Consider the following 16953-nt stretch of genomic DNA (forward strand, 5'->3'; position numbering starts at 1 on the left):
GTAATAAGCACAGGTAATCATTTCATTTATTCAGAGCATCAGCGAGCAGCATCGGTTTCAAACCATTTATATTTACATACATTTAGCTGACACTTTTTATCCAAAGAATTTACAGTAGCAGAAAACCTTTCAATGCCAAAACATTCTCATGGCTCCAATTAGCCTGCCAGTTTTTACTTAACATACACCTCTGTCCCTTTGAAAAGTCTAATGCAGCACATTTAAACAATGACAAATCTTCTGAAACTTTGTTAAAATGTCTTCGCATACTTAAAAATAAGTGCTGTTATACTTTTAACCAAGGCAGTAATCCAGGAAAAATCCACGTGTGTCATTGATGTAAATATTGCCACAGGTCATCTAACCTAGCTCCATGACCATGTTCAGGCACTCTGAAAAACAACATACCCTTCTGGACCTTCCTGTGCCACAACTGCACTTAGTCTTGATCTGAAACTCATATGAGTATAACCCAGGCTGTTATAGTAGCCTACATCTGTCCCTGTAGCCACAAATTCTGTTCTACTAAAATGCAAACTATTTCAACATGATATAAGAACATATTTTGTTGGAGGCTGTTGTCATTTATGGTTGATCCTAGAAAAGACAGAAATGAACAGTACATAAAAATAAAAAATAAAAATGGAGACACAGCCTTTTCTAAATTATCCAGCACTACTCATTCATATCTTGTATCTGTATTTTTTATTCTCTTGTCTAATCAGTTTTCATTCAATTTCAGCAAAATTGTATCTGTCATTTTATTTTACTCTAGTACTTGAGGGAAAAAAATGCTACAGCCTATAAATAAACTCGCCTTTTATTTTATTTTGAAAACAGTCACTTTTCCGGTATTCTCCTGCCAACTCCTGTGAACTTGACGCAGTTTGGCTGTTGGATGAGGGACGGGAGTGCCCCATTCACACTCCCTTTACATCTACGTACAACAGCGGATTTCCCTGAAAAGATAAATTAACTGGACACGGTCTATAGAAACATAGATGCGATAGGTCTGTAGAAACCAGCCCGAATGCATCTGGTCGTTGCACTTATCGAGGGAAACTATGACTGTTTTAAACGATTGACGATTTGGGATACTGTTACTCTTATTACTTTAGCGTGCCTCTAAACCGGCCATTCATTCATTTATTTATAAGGTGCTGCGCCCGTCTGGTTTTAGATCAACCCGCCCTCTCCCCTGCTGTCTTCTTCCGAGTCCTGCGGTGAGGATGGATACCCGGTTACCTTTCCCCAGGTACCCGTTGCTTGTGCTGCTCTGCACGGTCTGTGCACTGTCGGAGACCCGGAGCCCAGTGGCTGCTGCGGGGAGGAGCTGCGCCGACACCCGGCAGGTGTACGCGGAGAAGGGCTACAGCACAGGCACCGCGCCGCTGACTCAAATCTCCGGTAAGATATGGACATGGATCTGCGGTGGGGATAAACTACACACAAATAGACAGTTTTTGGGACTCGTACAGAATAGTCCCACCGCCTCATCTTAATAGGCTAAATGTGTAGCCTACGTTATTAAAGCTTTTAATACAATTTAAGATGCACGTCGTACAGCCTACGTCACAATACTGTAGTTTGTTTCAACAGGGATAAAAATACGACGCTGCAGAATAAGGTGACTTTAAACTCTCTGCTCACCACCACAGACATATTAGCTAATAGTTATGGGAACAATAGTAATATAATAGTAGAAAAATGCTCTTAAATACCAAACACTATAGGGAAGTGATATCTTGAAAGTGCAAGGTAGCTTTAAAAAAAACTCATTAATAAGCACCGGAGACACAATATAGGAATATCATGGTGAGTTTTTCCTCCAGAGAAATAATGCGGCGTGGTTTTAAACAAATTACACCCGCCCCCTCCTCCCCTTGCTGTTTAAATAGGCTGATTACGGGGATGAGCAAATTGCCAACACCGGTGCAACAAAGAACCTCGCCCCTAATTAGTCTTTGCTTACTGGCCCGCTGTGAAATCCCTGCATATACCCATAGGCTCTGTTCACTGGTGATAATCTTATCTGCTGAATGAGAAGATATAATGTGGATTACAAACAGCTGGATTTTGGATAATTTGTTTTGGTGAGCAAGTAAGACAGAGGAAAGAGGGGAGGAGATTTTAGGTGGACATCTGTTTAAATGTGTAATTGTCTGAAAAAGTGAGGGAGTAAATGATGGAGCACTTGAGTGACTGAAAATGTAGCCTACTTCTTGGAGGTTCAGCTTTGCATGTAAATCAGTTAGAGAGAGAGAGAGAGAGAGAGAGAGTGTGTTACTCCCAGACAGACCTGGAGCTTCCTCTAAAAACATTTTTGAGTATGTTTGCAAAATTGCAGACCATGCTGTTCTTTAGTGTAATTTACTTGAGTGAGTGAGTCACTGAGACAACTGCAATATTGTGTGTGTGTGTGTGTGTGTGTGTTGGGCTATCACTGCCCGAGTCTTGGCTCACTGTCCCGTGGGCCAGGGGAGCAGATGGCCGGGAGAGTGAAGGATGAAGAGAGGCAGTTTAGAAATGGAAATAGAGGGATGAGAGATGGCTAATAGTGAGACACACGCAGAGAAAGAGAACAAAAGAGGCAGAGAGGAACATCAGTGAGGGTGGAATGGGGAGTGAGACTGACCACTGTATTAACAGCCGTAATATTCATGTAAGATGTAAAATCATGGAAACAAAGAATTCAAACATTCCCCACATTCAGAGTGCTGTGTTTTTTCCCCCCTCTCTTCCCTGGTTGTCGTTTGCATATCATTACCTCTGACATATCAAAGAAGACCCAACCTGAGCTGACAAAGAAAGACAGATTGAAGCTGAATAATTCATGCAGGGAAATTACAATTTATTATCACAATGTTATTTTTGATAAGATTTCCCCACAGTAACTGAACAGACAGAAATTGACATTTTGACTAAAACATCTGCTTTGACCTGATAATAGACCTGTAGCAAATAAGTCTTGGTTTTTGTTGAGGTAATAATAACTTTCAAGCCACATAAGTTTCTAAACATGTGATCGATCCTAACCGTTCTTTCTCTTCTGGCCTGGTTTTACCTTTGGTCTTCCAGGTGAGCACCTGCGGCTGTGTCCTCAAGACTACACCTGCTGCTCCAGTCAGATGGAGGAGACACTGGCTCTTCAGAGTGAGAGGGACTTCGTCAAAGCTGTGGAAGAGAACAGCCAGTTTCTTTTGACTACTTTTACCCAGAGACACCGCAGGTTTGATGGTGAGAGGCTGACTCAGAGGCTTGTACAGTTTCTAATCCTCTTTAATGGCTGCATTATCTGCTTTGAAAGTGGTTCAAAATTGAAACATTTGTAAGAAGAAAACTCTGCTTTTCCTCTTCTCACACACCCTATCTTCCGAGTTAGTGGCGATGAATGACAGCTGATTAAAAACTTATTTAGGATCTCCGACTGCACAGTTCCTCTCAGATGGTTAAAAATCTAAGCCTCAAAATTGACTTTAGAAGCTGGCAGCACAGCAATGCATACATACTGCAGAGATCCTAGCATGGTTCTTATTTATGATTAATCAACACACAAGAACTGCTTAAATTAAAGTGGTACTCCAGCAATATAAGTGCATGTTGGGGAACAGGTTATAAATTAATAATATAATAATGTTCAGAATTGAAGCAGCAAAAGTATATAGACCCTGACTTTAAGTCCAGTGGATGAGTTAAGCTCTATAAACACTGGATTCTGCATTTCCCATAATGCTCGATTACATTTTTAATTGGACCCTTTCTGCCGGATAAGTGACTCCTCAAGTTTATAACGGTCTGTATTAAAAATGGGAGCATTTTTAATACAGACCGTTATAAACTTGTAATCGCTAGCTGAAGTAACCCTGATGACATCACTATGAAATAATCTCCTCAGACTTTTGAGCGCTCCCTCCAGAGCCACAGAAGACATTATTACAGCTTAAACAACTATTTTCACAGACAGAGTAGGACTAAACATGGCCGTAAACTGACCTTCATGTATAAAAATTGGTGGAGTGCCCTTTAAAAAATGGTCAGCGTGGGAAACCTTCCTAGACAGCTTTAGTGACTGCATTTCAGAGAATTCAGCCCACGCTGTCTCAATTCTGTATGTATGGCTGCAGGTTTGTAGCAACCAGCTGAATTTACACTTTCTCCTCCTACATGCTGTGGACTGCTATCACCTTCCCTCTTAATTTTTTTTATATAATGTAAGTGATGAATCATTTAAAGACGCTGAAGGAAGACTGGGAGACTGGGAGACTGCATATGAGTCCTAAAGTCCTAAATAGAGTACATGTTGTTACATTCATTTACCAGGGTGCAGGATCTCATGTAACTGTCCCTATGAGCTGCTAATCGTAGAGGCGAGGGGGTGAAGGAGCACCTACATATGTAGAAACCTAGGTAAGCTATTGGAAGGAAAGAAGGTGTTTGACAGATTAATAACTCATATATATATTTTCCTGTCTCTGTGCAGAGTTCTTCAGAGAGCTTATAGACCTGTCAGAGAAGTCTATGAACCAGATGTTTACGAAGACCTACGGCCGGCTCTTCACCCAAAACGCACACGTCTTCCAGGAGCTGTTTGTGGAGCTGCGCAGATATTATTCTGGTTAGTTCAATCACTTTATCCACCTCATCTCAATCTTATGCATTAAGAAGGTCTAATGTTCTTTGTCAAGTAATACCAGTGCTATATAAAACAATTAAATCAGTGGCATCCATGTGGTTTAGTGGTCTAAGACACATAACATTCTGGCTGGTGACCCCCATGTTTCCTGTCTCTCTCTACTCTCAACTTTCAAAGAATGCAAAATGCCCAAACAATCTGATCTGAATTCGGCTTGAAAAAATAAAAGCCGTCCATCTTTTATTGCATTCTGTTGAAATTAAATGCTAACAACCAAATTTCAAGAGAAAAGTATTCAGTCAAGCGACCTGACCGTTGTCTACATCCTCTATCACCACCATGAGGAATAATTAAATGCAGAAGAACCCTGTTTGGCAGTAGTCTGGTTGGTAAAAATGGTTAAGTAGTCCGGTTAAGAGCCGTGTTGCACTGGCAGTAAAGCATAGTTTTATCAGTCCAAATGCCTGGATGTGGTAAATCCACAGCCCCTCTAGACAGCAGGTTGAAGGCAGTATTGTCTTTTCGGGAGAACTCAACTCAATGCCAAGGAGAACTGGAGAAAAAATAGAGCGAGAACTGGAATCCCACAGATGACTGTTTCTATTTCTGTTCTGCATCGCTCGTTTTGGCATGACAGTAGCTCACTGGCGAGTCTATCTACAAGCTGTTGCTGCTTAGTCAACCTCTTTTTGTCTGCCAAACACCATGTATGGCTAATTTGAGGCTGTATAGTAGACTGCAGATTGGAGAGTCACATATTCAGAACTGTCTGGCACTGAACACAATGTATTATGCAAGTTTACCAGACAATATAGACATTAAAGGAATAAAAAAACATTTTTGTTTTTAAAAAGTGTCAGTACATTTTTACTTTATTTGATTTGACAATATTCTGTGGTAACTTGCTCCAAGGAGTGCAGTGCTATGGTGCACCCAAATCACCCAAAAAAGAAAATTCAAAATGTGCAGGACTGTTGGTACAGTAGGACTACTAAATGTGGTTAGTACCCACAGTTAACTACATCTCAGCCTTTTCCCAAACTACACAAGTTAACTTCAAGTTATCTTTTAATGGCATCAACAAGGAATTTAATGGAATATCCAAAACTATGTCCATCAAAGTTCTCCGAAGAGCTTGTGCATTGTGCTTACCCAACAATTACACTGTATAACAAAAGTCAGGTTAATTTGTCTCATTGTTATCTCAGACAGGTGGCACTGCATGCTGGAGCAGTAAGGGCTAACGCACCACGTGTTTGGTGGGTTTACAAGCATAAGTTCACATGACAGTGAACAGATACAGCTGATCGTTTAGTTTGGGGTGAACTATCTCTCCAACCTGCCCCAATGATCATCACAGTAGTACACTGCATAAGGATGAGTATTCAGCACCCACTCTGCTGAAATGCTCCCTAATATGATGCTCTCTCTTTCAGAAACCCCCTCAGGAACATGATTTTTGTCAGATTACTGATGCTGTGCGCTTACAGTTGCTTTTGTGTCCTCAGGGGGCACTGTTAGTCTGTCAGAGGTTCTCTCAGACTTCTGGTCCAGACTGGTGGAGCGAGTCTTCTCTCTGATTAATCCCCAGTATCAGTTTAGTGAGGACTACCTGGAATGCGTCAGCAAACACGCTGAACAGCTGCAGCCATTTGGGGATGTGCCCCGCAAACTGCGCGTACAAGTATGTGTCTTGTGATGAAATGTTAACATGGATAAAGAAATGACTTTGATGCAGATTGATAATGATCAATTAACTAATCTTATTGTGTTTGATTTCCTTTTAAATTCAGGTATCAAGGGCTTTTATTGCAGCCAGAGCACTATCTCAGGGCTTGGCTACTGGTCGGGATATTGTTAACAAAGCAACAAAGGTGAGTTGCTCCTGTTGTCTGTTCTGCTGTTAAAAATCTTGCCAATGCAGTTTTGTGTAAACAATTATACCCTTTCCAGCCTAAATCTAAAAGTCATACAAGTGTTTTTTTTATGATATGCAGTATATCTCTATATAACCATTCTCAAACCAAAGTTGGTGAGGGCTTCACAACCAAGACACATAAAAGCCTGTAGATTCACCATATTAGTCCAGTCAATATTATAAGTTAGTTAATAGTAGACGGTACATCTGAAAAACCCGGAGTCTGTAACTAGCAACGGGTGAACTCCTTTATTCAGTAAAAGTTGGACTCAATTTAATCTAGTCCTGCAGCTAACAATTTTCCTTATTGATTATTTTCAGATGAATTGTTTTGTCTATAGAATGCTAGAAGGTAGTGAAAAATGCCTATTTTAATTTCCCAGAGGCCAAGGTGACATATTCAGATAGCTAACAGTCAAAAACCCAAACATATTTAAAACAAACAAACAGTTTACTATCATATATGACAAAGAAAAGAATCAAATCCTCACGTCTGAGAAGCTGGAACAAGCAAATATTTGGCATTTTTGCTTAAAAAATTATTATTTAATCATCAGTTGCAGATTCATTTTCTGTCTATTGACTAATTGATTTATCAACTAATCATTTCAGCTCTACATTTGTCAACAGTGGATGCCAAACATATGAAGTCCCTTATGTAAAGTTAATACTACTAATGTTGTATTTATTCTTCTTCTGCCCCTGACTCTTCGACCTGATGCTTTGTTTTTCAGTTGACTGCAGATTCAGAGTGTGTGCGTGGCCTGATGCGTCAGTGGTACTGCCCGCTGTGTCGAGGCATGCCCTCCCTGCGGCCCTGCCACTCCCTGTGCCTTAACGTGATGAAGGGCTGCTTAGCCAATCAGGCCGACCTAGACACAGAATGGAACAATTTCATTGGTGGGTAGGATGAACAATACATCCTTACATACTGTTGTTCTTTAAATTGAGCATATCTAAAAGTAGACTCCTTTTACTGCTGCAGGCGTCACTAATTTACTTTTGCTTCCTGTCCCCCTAATGAATTCCCCCTCCATTAATTATTCATGCTTCCCTGCTCCTTCACTAAATGTGTCCCCTTTTATCAAAGCCATACATAACTTCCTTTTAGTTCTTTTCACATGCAGTGTTTTACATTTACCTTTCATCCATCCATCTGTACTGCACCCGAGCTCATGTTACGCTCATGTACCCTTTTCTCCAACCACCGTTCTCTTCCTTATTTTTCAGTTCTCTTTGTGATGTTGGCACTCTTTCTAATCTTACAGCCCTGTAACCTGAACACCTCATTCACAGATATAAAGCCTTACCTTGTATGTCAGTGATAGGTTCCAGACACAAGGAACTATTGTCTTTATGTTTATCAGGGTCTAGAATAGACCAGTGTTTTTTCTTTGCCTGTAATACCAGACAATGAGAACTTGGTTGAATGTAGTCATAGCAAACTTTATCACCTTTCCATCTCTATTTCTGTATCTCCCTTCTCTCCTCTATCAGATGCTCTGTACCAGGTTTCAGAGAAGTTGGAGGGGCCATTCAACATGGAGCTCGCAGCCGACTCCATCTCCGTAAAGGTTTCAGAGGCCATCATGCACATGCAGGAAAACAGTGTCAGCATCTCAACTAAGGCAAGGAAGAGGGCACAAGTAGATGAGTGTGGAAATAAAATGGACATTAATGTATTTTTTTTTAATTAGTTTACGTGGATTTTGCAGACTAGCGGTTCCTCCACAAAAACAGTGCACTTCGAGTATTTATGAACCTTTTGTGAGTGCGTCAAGATAATCTACAGTCACAATTACAAGTCAAAGCTATAACCTTGAATACTGTTTAATTTTAATCTTCTTAATGATATTGCATGCAGTTAAAAATTACAGGAATTATACACAGAGAGCATGACAGCCTAACAGTATGATTAAAACATGGCAGGCGTCCCAGCAGCTAATCCACCAGAGGGACACCCACATCTTGTTAGAAACTACCCCCGTTTTGTGGTAGCACGCTTCAAGGAATATGCAGCTCTTTCCTTCACAGCTCAGCTTTATGTTTCTTCTGTGATTGTGGAGGTTAGGGAGAACCATTTTAAAATTATATATTATTATATTGCAAGTTTCTAGTTCAATTGCAACATTTTTAGGTGTACACTCTGGTCTTTTTTGCCAAGTTATGAATTGGAAACCTCTTCCTCATTTGCCATATTACCAATAAGGTTAGCTTAAAAAAACAGCCACTAGTTGTGTGAAAGTTCAAACAGCCTAGTTATAACTTAAATTATTACTAAGTTGTGATTTATACATTACTAAAATAAAAGTGGTTGCAACACAGAGATAAGTTACAAGATAACTCTAAGTAACTACTAAATAGTTACACATGCCCCCAGTAAATCAAGTATAGACCTAATTTATTGATCCTATATTTCAGTATCTTGCTTATTACGATGTGCTACGATGCTAAGTGGCTCATGCCAGCCCCAGACTCTCAAAAAGAGCAATGATTGCTTTGTTGAACCGTTCTTGGGGTACTTTAAATGAAGTAGATGGTTACAAGACAGTTTGAAAGAGAGTGAGCGCAACAAAAAAAGTCAAATCAGACTCTGTCCCACAGACTAGAGAATATCTGTGAAAGAATACCCATGTGCCCTTAAATGATCAGATAGCAGTGGAAAACCTGTAATGAAAATTATGCTTTATTAAAATGATAAAAATGCTTGTTACTAAGCTGTTTACACTGGGACTGGTTTGATGTTGTTTACATCAGGTGTTCCAAGGTTGTGGAAGTCCCAGGCCAGCTCCAGGACGGTCCAAACGCTCACCCAAAGAGTCAGGGGGCAACAGGAGGCCCTTCCGCACCTACAGCCCAGAAGAGAAACCCACCACTGCTGCAGGCACTAACCTGGACCGACTGGTAAGGAAGAAACCATATTACCATGGAAACATGGAAACCATTCCATACCCTGTGGAAACTGGGTTAAGTAGCTACTCATCCATTGATATTATTTAAAATGGTTAATTAAAAACAGTTTAAACCTGCATTAATGGATGTTTTGGCCACAAATGGAGGGAGCAAAATAAAGTAAACACAACATTGACATATTATTATCTTATAAAGTTGGTGTGGTCAAATAGTGGCTATTACATATCCAACAGACAAAAACCAACATTAGCATTCATTTAAAATGTTTCTGGCCCATTGGTGAATTTATTATGTTCACCAGCTAGTCGCCTTTTTGTGCTGGGCAGGTAACATACAGTGGGTTTTTAAAGCTTTTTCACGTCAGACAACAACGGGAGCAATTAGAGAGAACCAAGACATTAAAATTGCCAGACAACCAAAACAATGAGCTGAAAGATACTAAAACACCCTGTAAAGCTGAAGGAAACTGCAGTCAGACTGTAATTATCTGTGGGTTCCTCACCACGAGCCACTCTTTTCACATCACACATGGTAATTTCATCCATGGCTTAGATAGAAATATTGATTAGTGTAGCTTTAAGTACTCATGTACTAAAATGCTTTTTATATGGAGGTCATCGTTTTGGGTTGTGATTTCAATATATTATATTGAAACTGAAATTATATATGTCTTAAAAGTTTGCATTGTGCATGCACCAGGATTCAGACATAGCAACTAAGCAGAAAGCAATGAGAGGATGAACAACAGTAGTTGTCTAAGCTTGTGTGCCGTGGTCAGAGCCCAGACAGTATTCCTGTGACCACAGTGGGTTTGCAAGATGGAAGGGCTGGAAAATAAATGAAACCAAGAGCAGAGGAGAGAGAAAGAGCATAGTGGGTATCTATTTATAAAAAATGAAAGAGATATATGGGTTAGAGCTGACCCAGAAACTGTGTCATATCAGTTTTTGACTTTGCCCAACGTCAGCACTGCAGCTTCAATATGCTTCCTCCAGCCAGCCATACCAAAAAAGGATGCTTTAAAACCAGGTCTGAGTCATAACCAATTTCTTTACGCCTCCGTGCAGGTTACCGAGCTGAAGGAACGACTGCGGCCCATGCGTGGCTTCTGGGTGTCCCTCCCACACACCATCTGCAACGATGAGAAGATGGCTACCGACGTCACTAATGAGGACCGCTGCTGGAATGGGCAGACCCGAGGGAGGTAAGTGAGATCAGAGTGGAGGGGTGGAGGGGTGGAGGGAGGGGTTCGGTAGAAGTGGAGGAGGAGTGAGTGCAGCGGTGGCAGGGATGCAACAGATGGGAACGGAGTTTATTTAATTTTGCCACCACCAGTCACCCACATGATCTCTGCGTGGGCCTGCTTGCTTTTATGCACACAGATACAGCATGACACCATGTATCGAGGCTTATTTAGAGAGTGTGTGTGTGTGTGGACAGGAAAAGCAAGTCTACTTATGAATGATTGTGTGTCTGTGATGTTCCAGCTGCATTAGGCAACAGTTAGGTACACCCACCTTAGCAGCTTTAATCACAAAATGTTACTGCAGCTAAACATGTGCTAGTATAAAATAATGTCAAATGACCAAAATAACACATCTATTACAATTGTTCAATGCTAAAATCAGAGTACTCAAATAAATTAATTATCAGCACTTCATATTATAAAACTTTGGTAAAAATGTTTTGGGGACATTTCAATATGTAGTTTTTAGTAGATATGGTGGTACTTGTTCTGTAGATATGGTACAACATTGTTTCTACTTAAAAACAGTCAGTCCTCCAACAACCAACCAAAAAGGCTATAAATTTAAAAACAAGACAAAGAGTCTACAGCCAAACTAGCGACACTGTGAGGCTGCACTGCAGTGCTCTCAGCTAAATGCTAACGTCAGCATGCTAACATGCTCAAAATGACAATGACAACATGCTGGTGCTAAGCAAATACAATGTTTAGTGTTACTTAACATTAAATATAAAGTACATCTGAGGCTGATGGGAATGTCAAACCTAAAAATCTCATTTTGCCGCCAGAGGAAAAGTCAGGGGATAACCAAAGCCAGTGGGATTCATTTTCTGTGGGCCATAAACGTCAAAATGTTATGGCAACCCATCAACTGTTGCTGAGATATTTCAGTGTGGATCAAAGTGTTGACCCACCAGCATCTCTAGAGTTGAGCTGTTTGCATATAGGCCTAAAAAATGGCAGGCAGTTCAAGAAATCCATATTTGTTTACAAAAGGCTATCGTGTTGTTTAAACTTAGATTGGCAGAGAGTGAGTTGCTTCCCCTCATGCAGTAATGATGGTTATTGCAAAAATATAGTTTGTAAACTTGTGGTGGTGTGATACTCATTAATTTTGCCTCGAGTTTCACTTCCCTTGCTGCCATTTGAAGCCACACTGAGGGAAGTTTCCTAGTGCTGCTTTGAAAAGGTGTGTGTGTGTGTGTGTGTGTGTGTGTGTGTGTGTACATGAACGCCTCTTTGTGTGCACACTCAGGTACCTCCCGGATGTGACAGGCGACGGTCTGGTCAGCCAGATCAACAACCCCGAGGTGGAAGTGGATATTGCCAAGCCAGATGTGAGGACCAGACAGCTGATCATGGAGCTGAGGGTGGTGACCAACAAACTGAGACACGCTCAGAGTGGACACGACATGGACTTCATGGACAGTGAGTGTTCCTGGCAGTCATTCTATATATTTGTGTATGTATATCCTAAAAGGAGTATTAAGTGATACAGCCTTCTGTATGTGTACTTTGTAACACCACTGATAGATAATTGACCCTAACTATTTACCTCCATCAGTCAGAAGGCTTATTCTTTGTTCCAGGTGAGGAGGGGAGTGGCTCAGGGGGAGGAGATCACGGCGAAAGGTACAATGATGATTGGCCAGGCTATGGGCCTAATGCCCCCACCTACAACAAACCTCCTCATAACCCTGCCTCCAACCCCCCAAAGCCGCCTCGAGGCCGAGAAAGAAATGGGTCCAAGTGGAACCGAAACAACGGCCATGGAAGGGTCAGATCTAAAACCAGCCAGCTCACTTTCTCCCTGGTTCCTTTGTTGGCTTTGCCCTTCATGGTCACTGTTGCCCCCATGTGGAGATAGCTCGTTATTATATTCTGGAGGTTGAGGTTTTCTGTCAGATGCTGCTGGAGTTTCAAGCACATTGTGAGGGGGGGGGAAAAAACAAAATACAAAAATTTCATTCCATTTGGTTACACCAGCAGAAAAAGACAAAACAGGCTAATTTCGCAATAATCAAAAACCTGTTTACACCACAAAATAAATAAGTTAACGTGAATATTTTTCCTACTGCCCACACCACAAAATAGGCATTGATGATTATTAACAAATTTTCATTAATAAGTAATGCCAGTTTTTTAGTGCCATTAGTCAGATGTTTGGCCGGTTGGGGTCCTGTTGCTGAATGGTGTGCAATGAGCATATAGGCCTTGGGGGATGAAAGAGAAACAAAGTACTACAACAGCAAATGAATTAGCAGCATTTGGGGGATGAAGTTTGTGGTCTCATGGTTTGGTGGTCTGTGAGATGGAGAGTCGTGCCAGTCAATTAACGTGTAGTTTCAGTGAGCAGTGAGTTTGTTTGCTGCCTTTCTCTTTGAATTAAGTTAATTTATTTAATTGTATCCTGATTTTAATTCAATTGTGATTTGGCTTATTTTTTATCCTGTGGAGTTAGGCGAGCAAATTAAATGTTACTAATTAAACTTCCATATTTTGGCTTGGAGATTAAAAAAAGTCAACACTAATGACTCTTGAAACCAAACAAGGGGCTTACTTTGATTGTACCTAAAAGCTCAAATTAATTTGCAGTTACTTGTGATGATGAGGGGTTACTTAATGTAATATATTGATGTTTTTAATTTATTTGTAATATAATGTCATTATTATTATTGTTATGATTTTTTTAAGGCAAGAGGTTGAGTGTTTCTATCTTATAAAAGAAGTAATTGTCTTAACTTTCTCTGGTATAAAAGGGGGAGGGGGGGAAGGAAAAATCAAGTTGTATTTACTTTTTGCAAACCAGCCATTTAAAAATATTGTCTGATCAAAACAAATGAATTATCAAACAGTTTTTTTTTTCTGGTGTTTTTAGCCTTAACAAGAGATTGTTAGGGAGCGCAGTGTGTGTTTGTATGATGGTTTTATGTTGTTGTTGTATATTTTGGATCCACGGTTCTAAAGATGTTGGGATGTTTTTTAATGCTGCTCTTTTCTACATATTTTTCCTAAAAGCAACAAAAAAATGATAAAAACAGTGAGTGAGCTAATGATGTGATGTAAAATTGGATTGAATGCTGACTAAAAGACAGATGCTGTCAAGAGCTGAGGGATGGTGGCTCTTACCTTTTGTATGTTGAATGTGTTTTGACGAAGATGAAATCAAAGGCTATTCAAGAAGGAAAAACAAAACTTGTGAGTAGTGGTCATCAATGGACAAAGGATGAAAAGAGTGAAGGATTAGTATGACATTTTGGGAAATCCACTTAAGTCACTTTATTGCTGAGAGTTAGATGAGATGATTGATACCATTCATGTCTGTATGATAAATATGAAGCTATAGCCAGTAGCTGATCAGTTACCATAGCATAAAAAATGGAAATGGGGGGGGGGGGTCTATCCAAATGTATCAATCTGCCTACCAGCACCTTTTAAAAGCTCACTAATTAACACATTGTGACACAAATGACATTGTCGTGGGATAATGTGTGGACTATTTCTTGGCTGGGAGCAGTTGCCAAGTCACCAGCAGAGACTCCAGAAAGTTCCTGGTCTTAGCCAAGAAATAGTCACAACAAATAAAACGGCTAATTTAATTTTCATACTTTTTGTACAAACTAAACAAACAAGATATGTGTTAATTGGAGAGCTTCAGAGATGCTGGATGCCAGGTTATGTTGTCTTTGAACAGAACTAGGCTAGCCTTTTCCCCGTTTCCATGTTCTGTTAAGCTATGCTAATCAGGCGCTAGCTCCACTTGCAACTCTTGGCAAGAAAGTAAATAAAATATTTCTCAAAATGTTGAACTTTTTCTTAAAGATGACGGAAGTTGATTGATAGGATCCCAAAAAAGAACAGAGATACAGAGAATACAATATGAATGTATAGATGCTGTGAAATGACACTTTTCTGTTGAGTGAATTCACTTGGTTCTAACAGAAGTACACTTATAGAGAAATGGGCAGTTGCACCTGTACAAAAAAAATGGCAAGAGAAGGGTTTCATTCTAAAATTTTGTCTAAAGTATTTACATTACTACTTTTAATTACATGGCATACGACAAAGATGATTTTATCCTCTAAAACAACACTCCTTTTATAAAGAGTAGGTAAAAGATTTATAAAGTTTGGTGTTAATATTGGTGAGTGATTCATGCCAGCAATGTAATAGTTAATCATTTGTATGTCAAATTAAATTTTGGCATGAAACCTTTCAAAATCAGTAGGGGCCATGTAAAAGACTTCAACACAAACACAGTATTATGTTGCACAACTGCAAATGGAAAAAAACAGTATTTCACAGTATTTCTAATGCAACAGTATTGTAATCATATGTGCTTTCGATTATCAGCAGTCACAATAGGATGTGGTGACTGTAATCTTTCAGTTAAATTGTTCTTTACCGCAACCTCCCAATCATTCCCACTACTCGCACATTCCTTTATGGTGAAAATATAGCACAACTTTTTTCATGTTGTTGTAACAGTTTTTTGGAATCAAACGAGTGATATTTTCTGCTTCATTAAAAAAAGTCAAGACAAGTACTGTATGTTGTTTGCTTTATTTTTATTTTTACAAAGCAGCAAAAAACATGCAACTTAAAAAAAAACGGTATCTGCATTTCAGTTATACGTTTTATTTAAAGTACAAATGGTTAAAATATATATCTATATATATCTATATATATATAGAGAGAGATATCTATCTATATATATATACAGTGAGGAAAATAAGTATTTGAACACCTTGCTATTTTGCAAGTTCTCCCACTCAGAAATCATGGAGGGGTCTGAAATTGTCATCGTAGGTGCATGTCCACTGTGAGAGACATAATCTAAAAAAAAAATATCCAGAAATCACAATGTATGATTTTTTAACTATTTATTTGTATGATACAGCTGCAAATAAGTATTTGAACACCTGTCTATCAGCTAGAATTCTGACTCTCAAAGACCTGTTAGTCTGCCTTCAAAATGTCCACCTCCACTCCATTTATTATCCTAAATTAGATGCACCTGTTTGAGGTCGTTAGCTGCATAAAGACACCTGTCCACCCCATACAATCAGTAAGAATCCAACTACTAACATGGCCAAGACCAAAGAGCTGTCCAAAGACACTAGAGACAAAATTGTACACCTCCACAAGGCTGGAAAGGGCTACAGGGAAATTGCCAAGCAGCTTGGTGAAAAAAGGTCCACTGTTGGAGCAATCATTAGAAAATGGAAGAAGCGAAGCATGACTGTCAATCTCCCTCGGACCGGGGCTCCATGCAAGATCTCACCTCGTGGGGTCTCAATGATCCTAAGAAAGGTGAGAAATCAGCCCAGAACTACACAGGAGGAGCTGGTCAATGACCTGAAAAGAGCTGGGACCACCATTTCCAAGGTTACTGTTGGTAATACACTAAGACGTCATGGTTTGAAATCACGCATGGCACGGAAGGTTCCCCTGCTTAAACCAGCACATGTCAAGGCCCGTCTTCAGTTTGCCAATGACCATTTGGATGATCCAGAGGAGTCATGGGAGAAAGTCATGTGGTCAGATGAGACCAAAATAGAACTTTTTGGTCATAATTCCACTAACAGTGTTTGGAGGAAGAAGAATGAGTACCATCCCAAGAACACCATCCCTACTGTGAAGCATGGGGGTGGTAGCATCATGCTTTGGGGCTGTTTTTCTGCACGTGGGACAGGGCGACTGCACTGTATTAAGGAGAGGATGACTGGGGCCATGGATTGCGAGATTTTGGGGAACAACCTCCTTCCCTCAGTTAGAGCATTTAAGATGGGTCGAGGCTGGGTCTTCCAACATGACAATGACCCGAAGCACACAGCCAGGATAACCAAGGAGTGGCTCTGTAAGTAGCATATCAAGGTTCTGGTGTGGCCTAGCCAGTCTCCAGACCTAAACCCAATAGAGAATCTTTGGAGGGAGCTCAAACTCCATGTTTCTCAGCGACAGGCCAGAAACCTGACTGATCTAGAGAAGATCTGTGTGGAGGAGTGGGCCAAAATCCCTCCTGCAGTGTGTGCAAACCTGGTGAAAAACTACAGGAAACGTTTGACCTCTGTAACAACCAAGCAAACAAAGGCTACTGTACCAAATATTAACATTGATTTTCTCAGGTGTTCAAATACTTATTTGCAGCTGTATCATACAAATAAATAGTTAAAAAATCATACATTGTGATTTCTGATTTTTTAGATTATGTCTCTCACAGTGGACATGCACCTACGATGA

General features: G+C 40.1%; 1 protein-coding gene across 2 annotated transcripts; it reads left to right on the forward strand.

The window, feature by feature from the left end:
- Positions 1–881: 881 nt before the first annotated feature.
- gpc2 (glypican 2) lies at positions 882–15251 on the forward strand. Of its 2 annotated transcripts, none has more exons than XM_038699928.1 (11): positions 882–1407; positions 3079–3237; positions 4481–4615; positions 6142–6317; positions 6427–6507; positions 7286–7451; positions 8049–8179; positions 9309–9455; positions 10532–10668; positions 11966–12138; positions 12300–15251. In XM_038699928.1, exons 1-11 carry the CDS (start codon positions 1230–1232, stop codon positions 12575–12577), a joined length of 1761 nt encoding a protein of 586 aa, XP_038555856.1. In that variant the 5' UTR covers positions 882–1229; the 3' UTR covers positions 12578–15251. The 2 variants fall into 2 exon arrangements, with proteins under 2 accessions (XP_038555856.1, XP_038555857.1); XM_038699929.1 differs by lacking the exon at positions 882–1407 and adding an exon at positions 2017–2093.
- The last annotated feature ends 1702 nt before the right edge of the window (positions 15252–16953 follow it).

Source organism: Micropterus salmoides, unplaced genomic scaffold (assembly GCF_014851395.1).
Source record: "Micropterus salmoides isolate LMB-PRFRI ecotype aquatic unplaced genomic scaffold, ASM1485139v1 Ms_hic_scaffold_5, whole genome shotgun sequence".
NCBI classification, from domain to species: Eukaryota; Metazoa; Chordata; class Actinopteri; order Centrarchiformes; family Centrarchidae; genus Micropterus; species Micropterus salmoides.

Excerpts from the sequence above, each read along its gene's own strand:
- gpc2 (XM_038699928.1), top strand. The coding sequence starts at position 1,230 with ATGGATACCCGGTTACCTTTCCCCAGGTACCCGTTGCTTGTGCTGCTC. Across the intron at positions 4,616-6,141 it reads GCTGCGCAGATATTATTCTG|GGGGCACTGTTAGTCTGTCA; the intron begins GTTAGTTCAATC and ends TTGTGTCCTCAG. Across the intron at positions 6,508-7,285 it reads TTGTTAACAAAGCAACAAAG|TTGACTGCAGATTCAGAGTG; the intron begins GTGAGTTGCTCC and ends TTTGTTTTTCAG.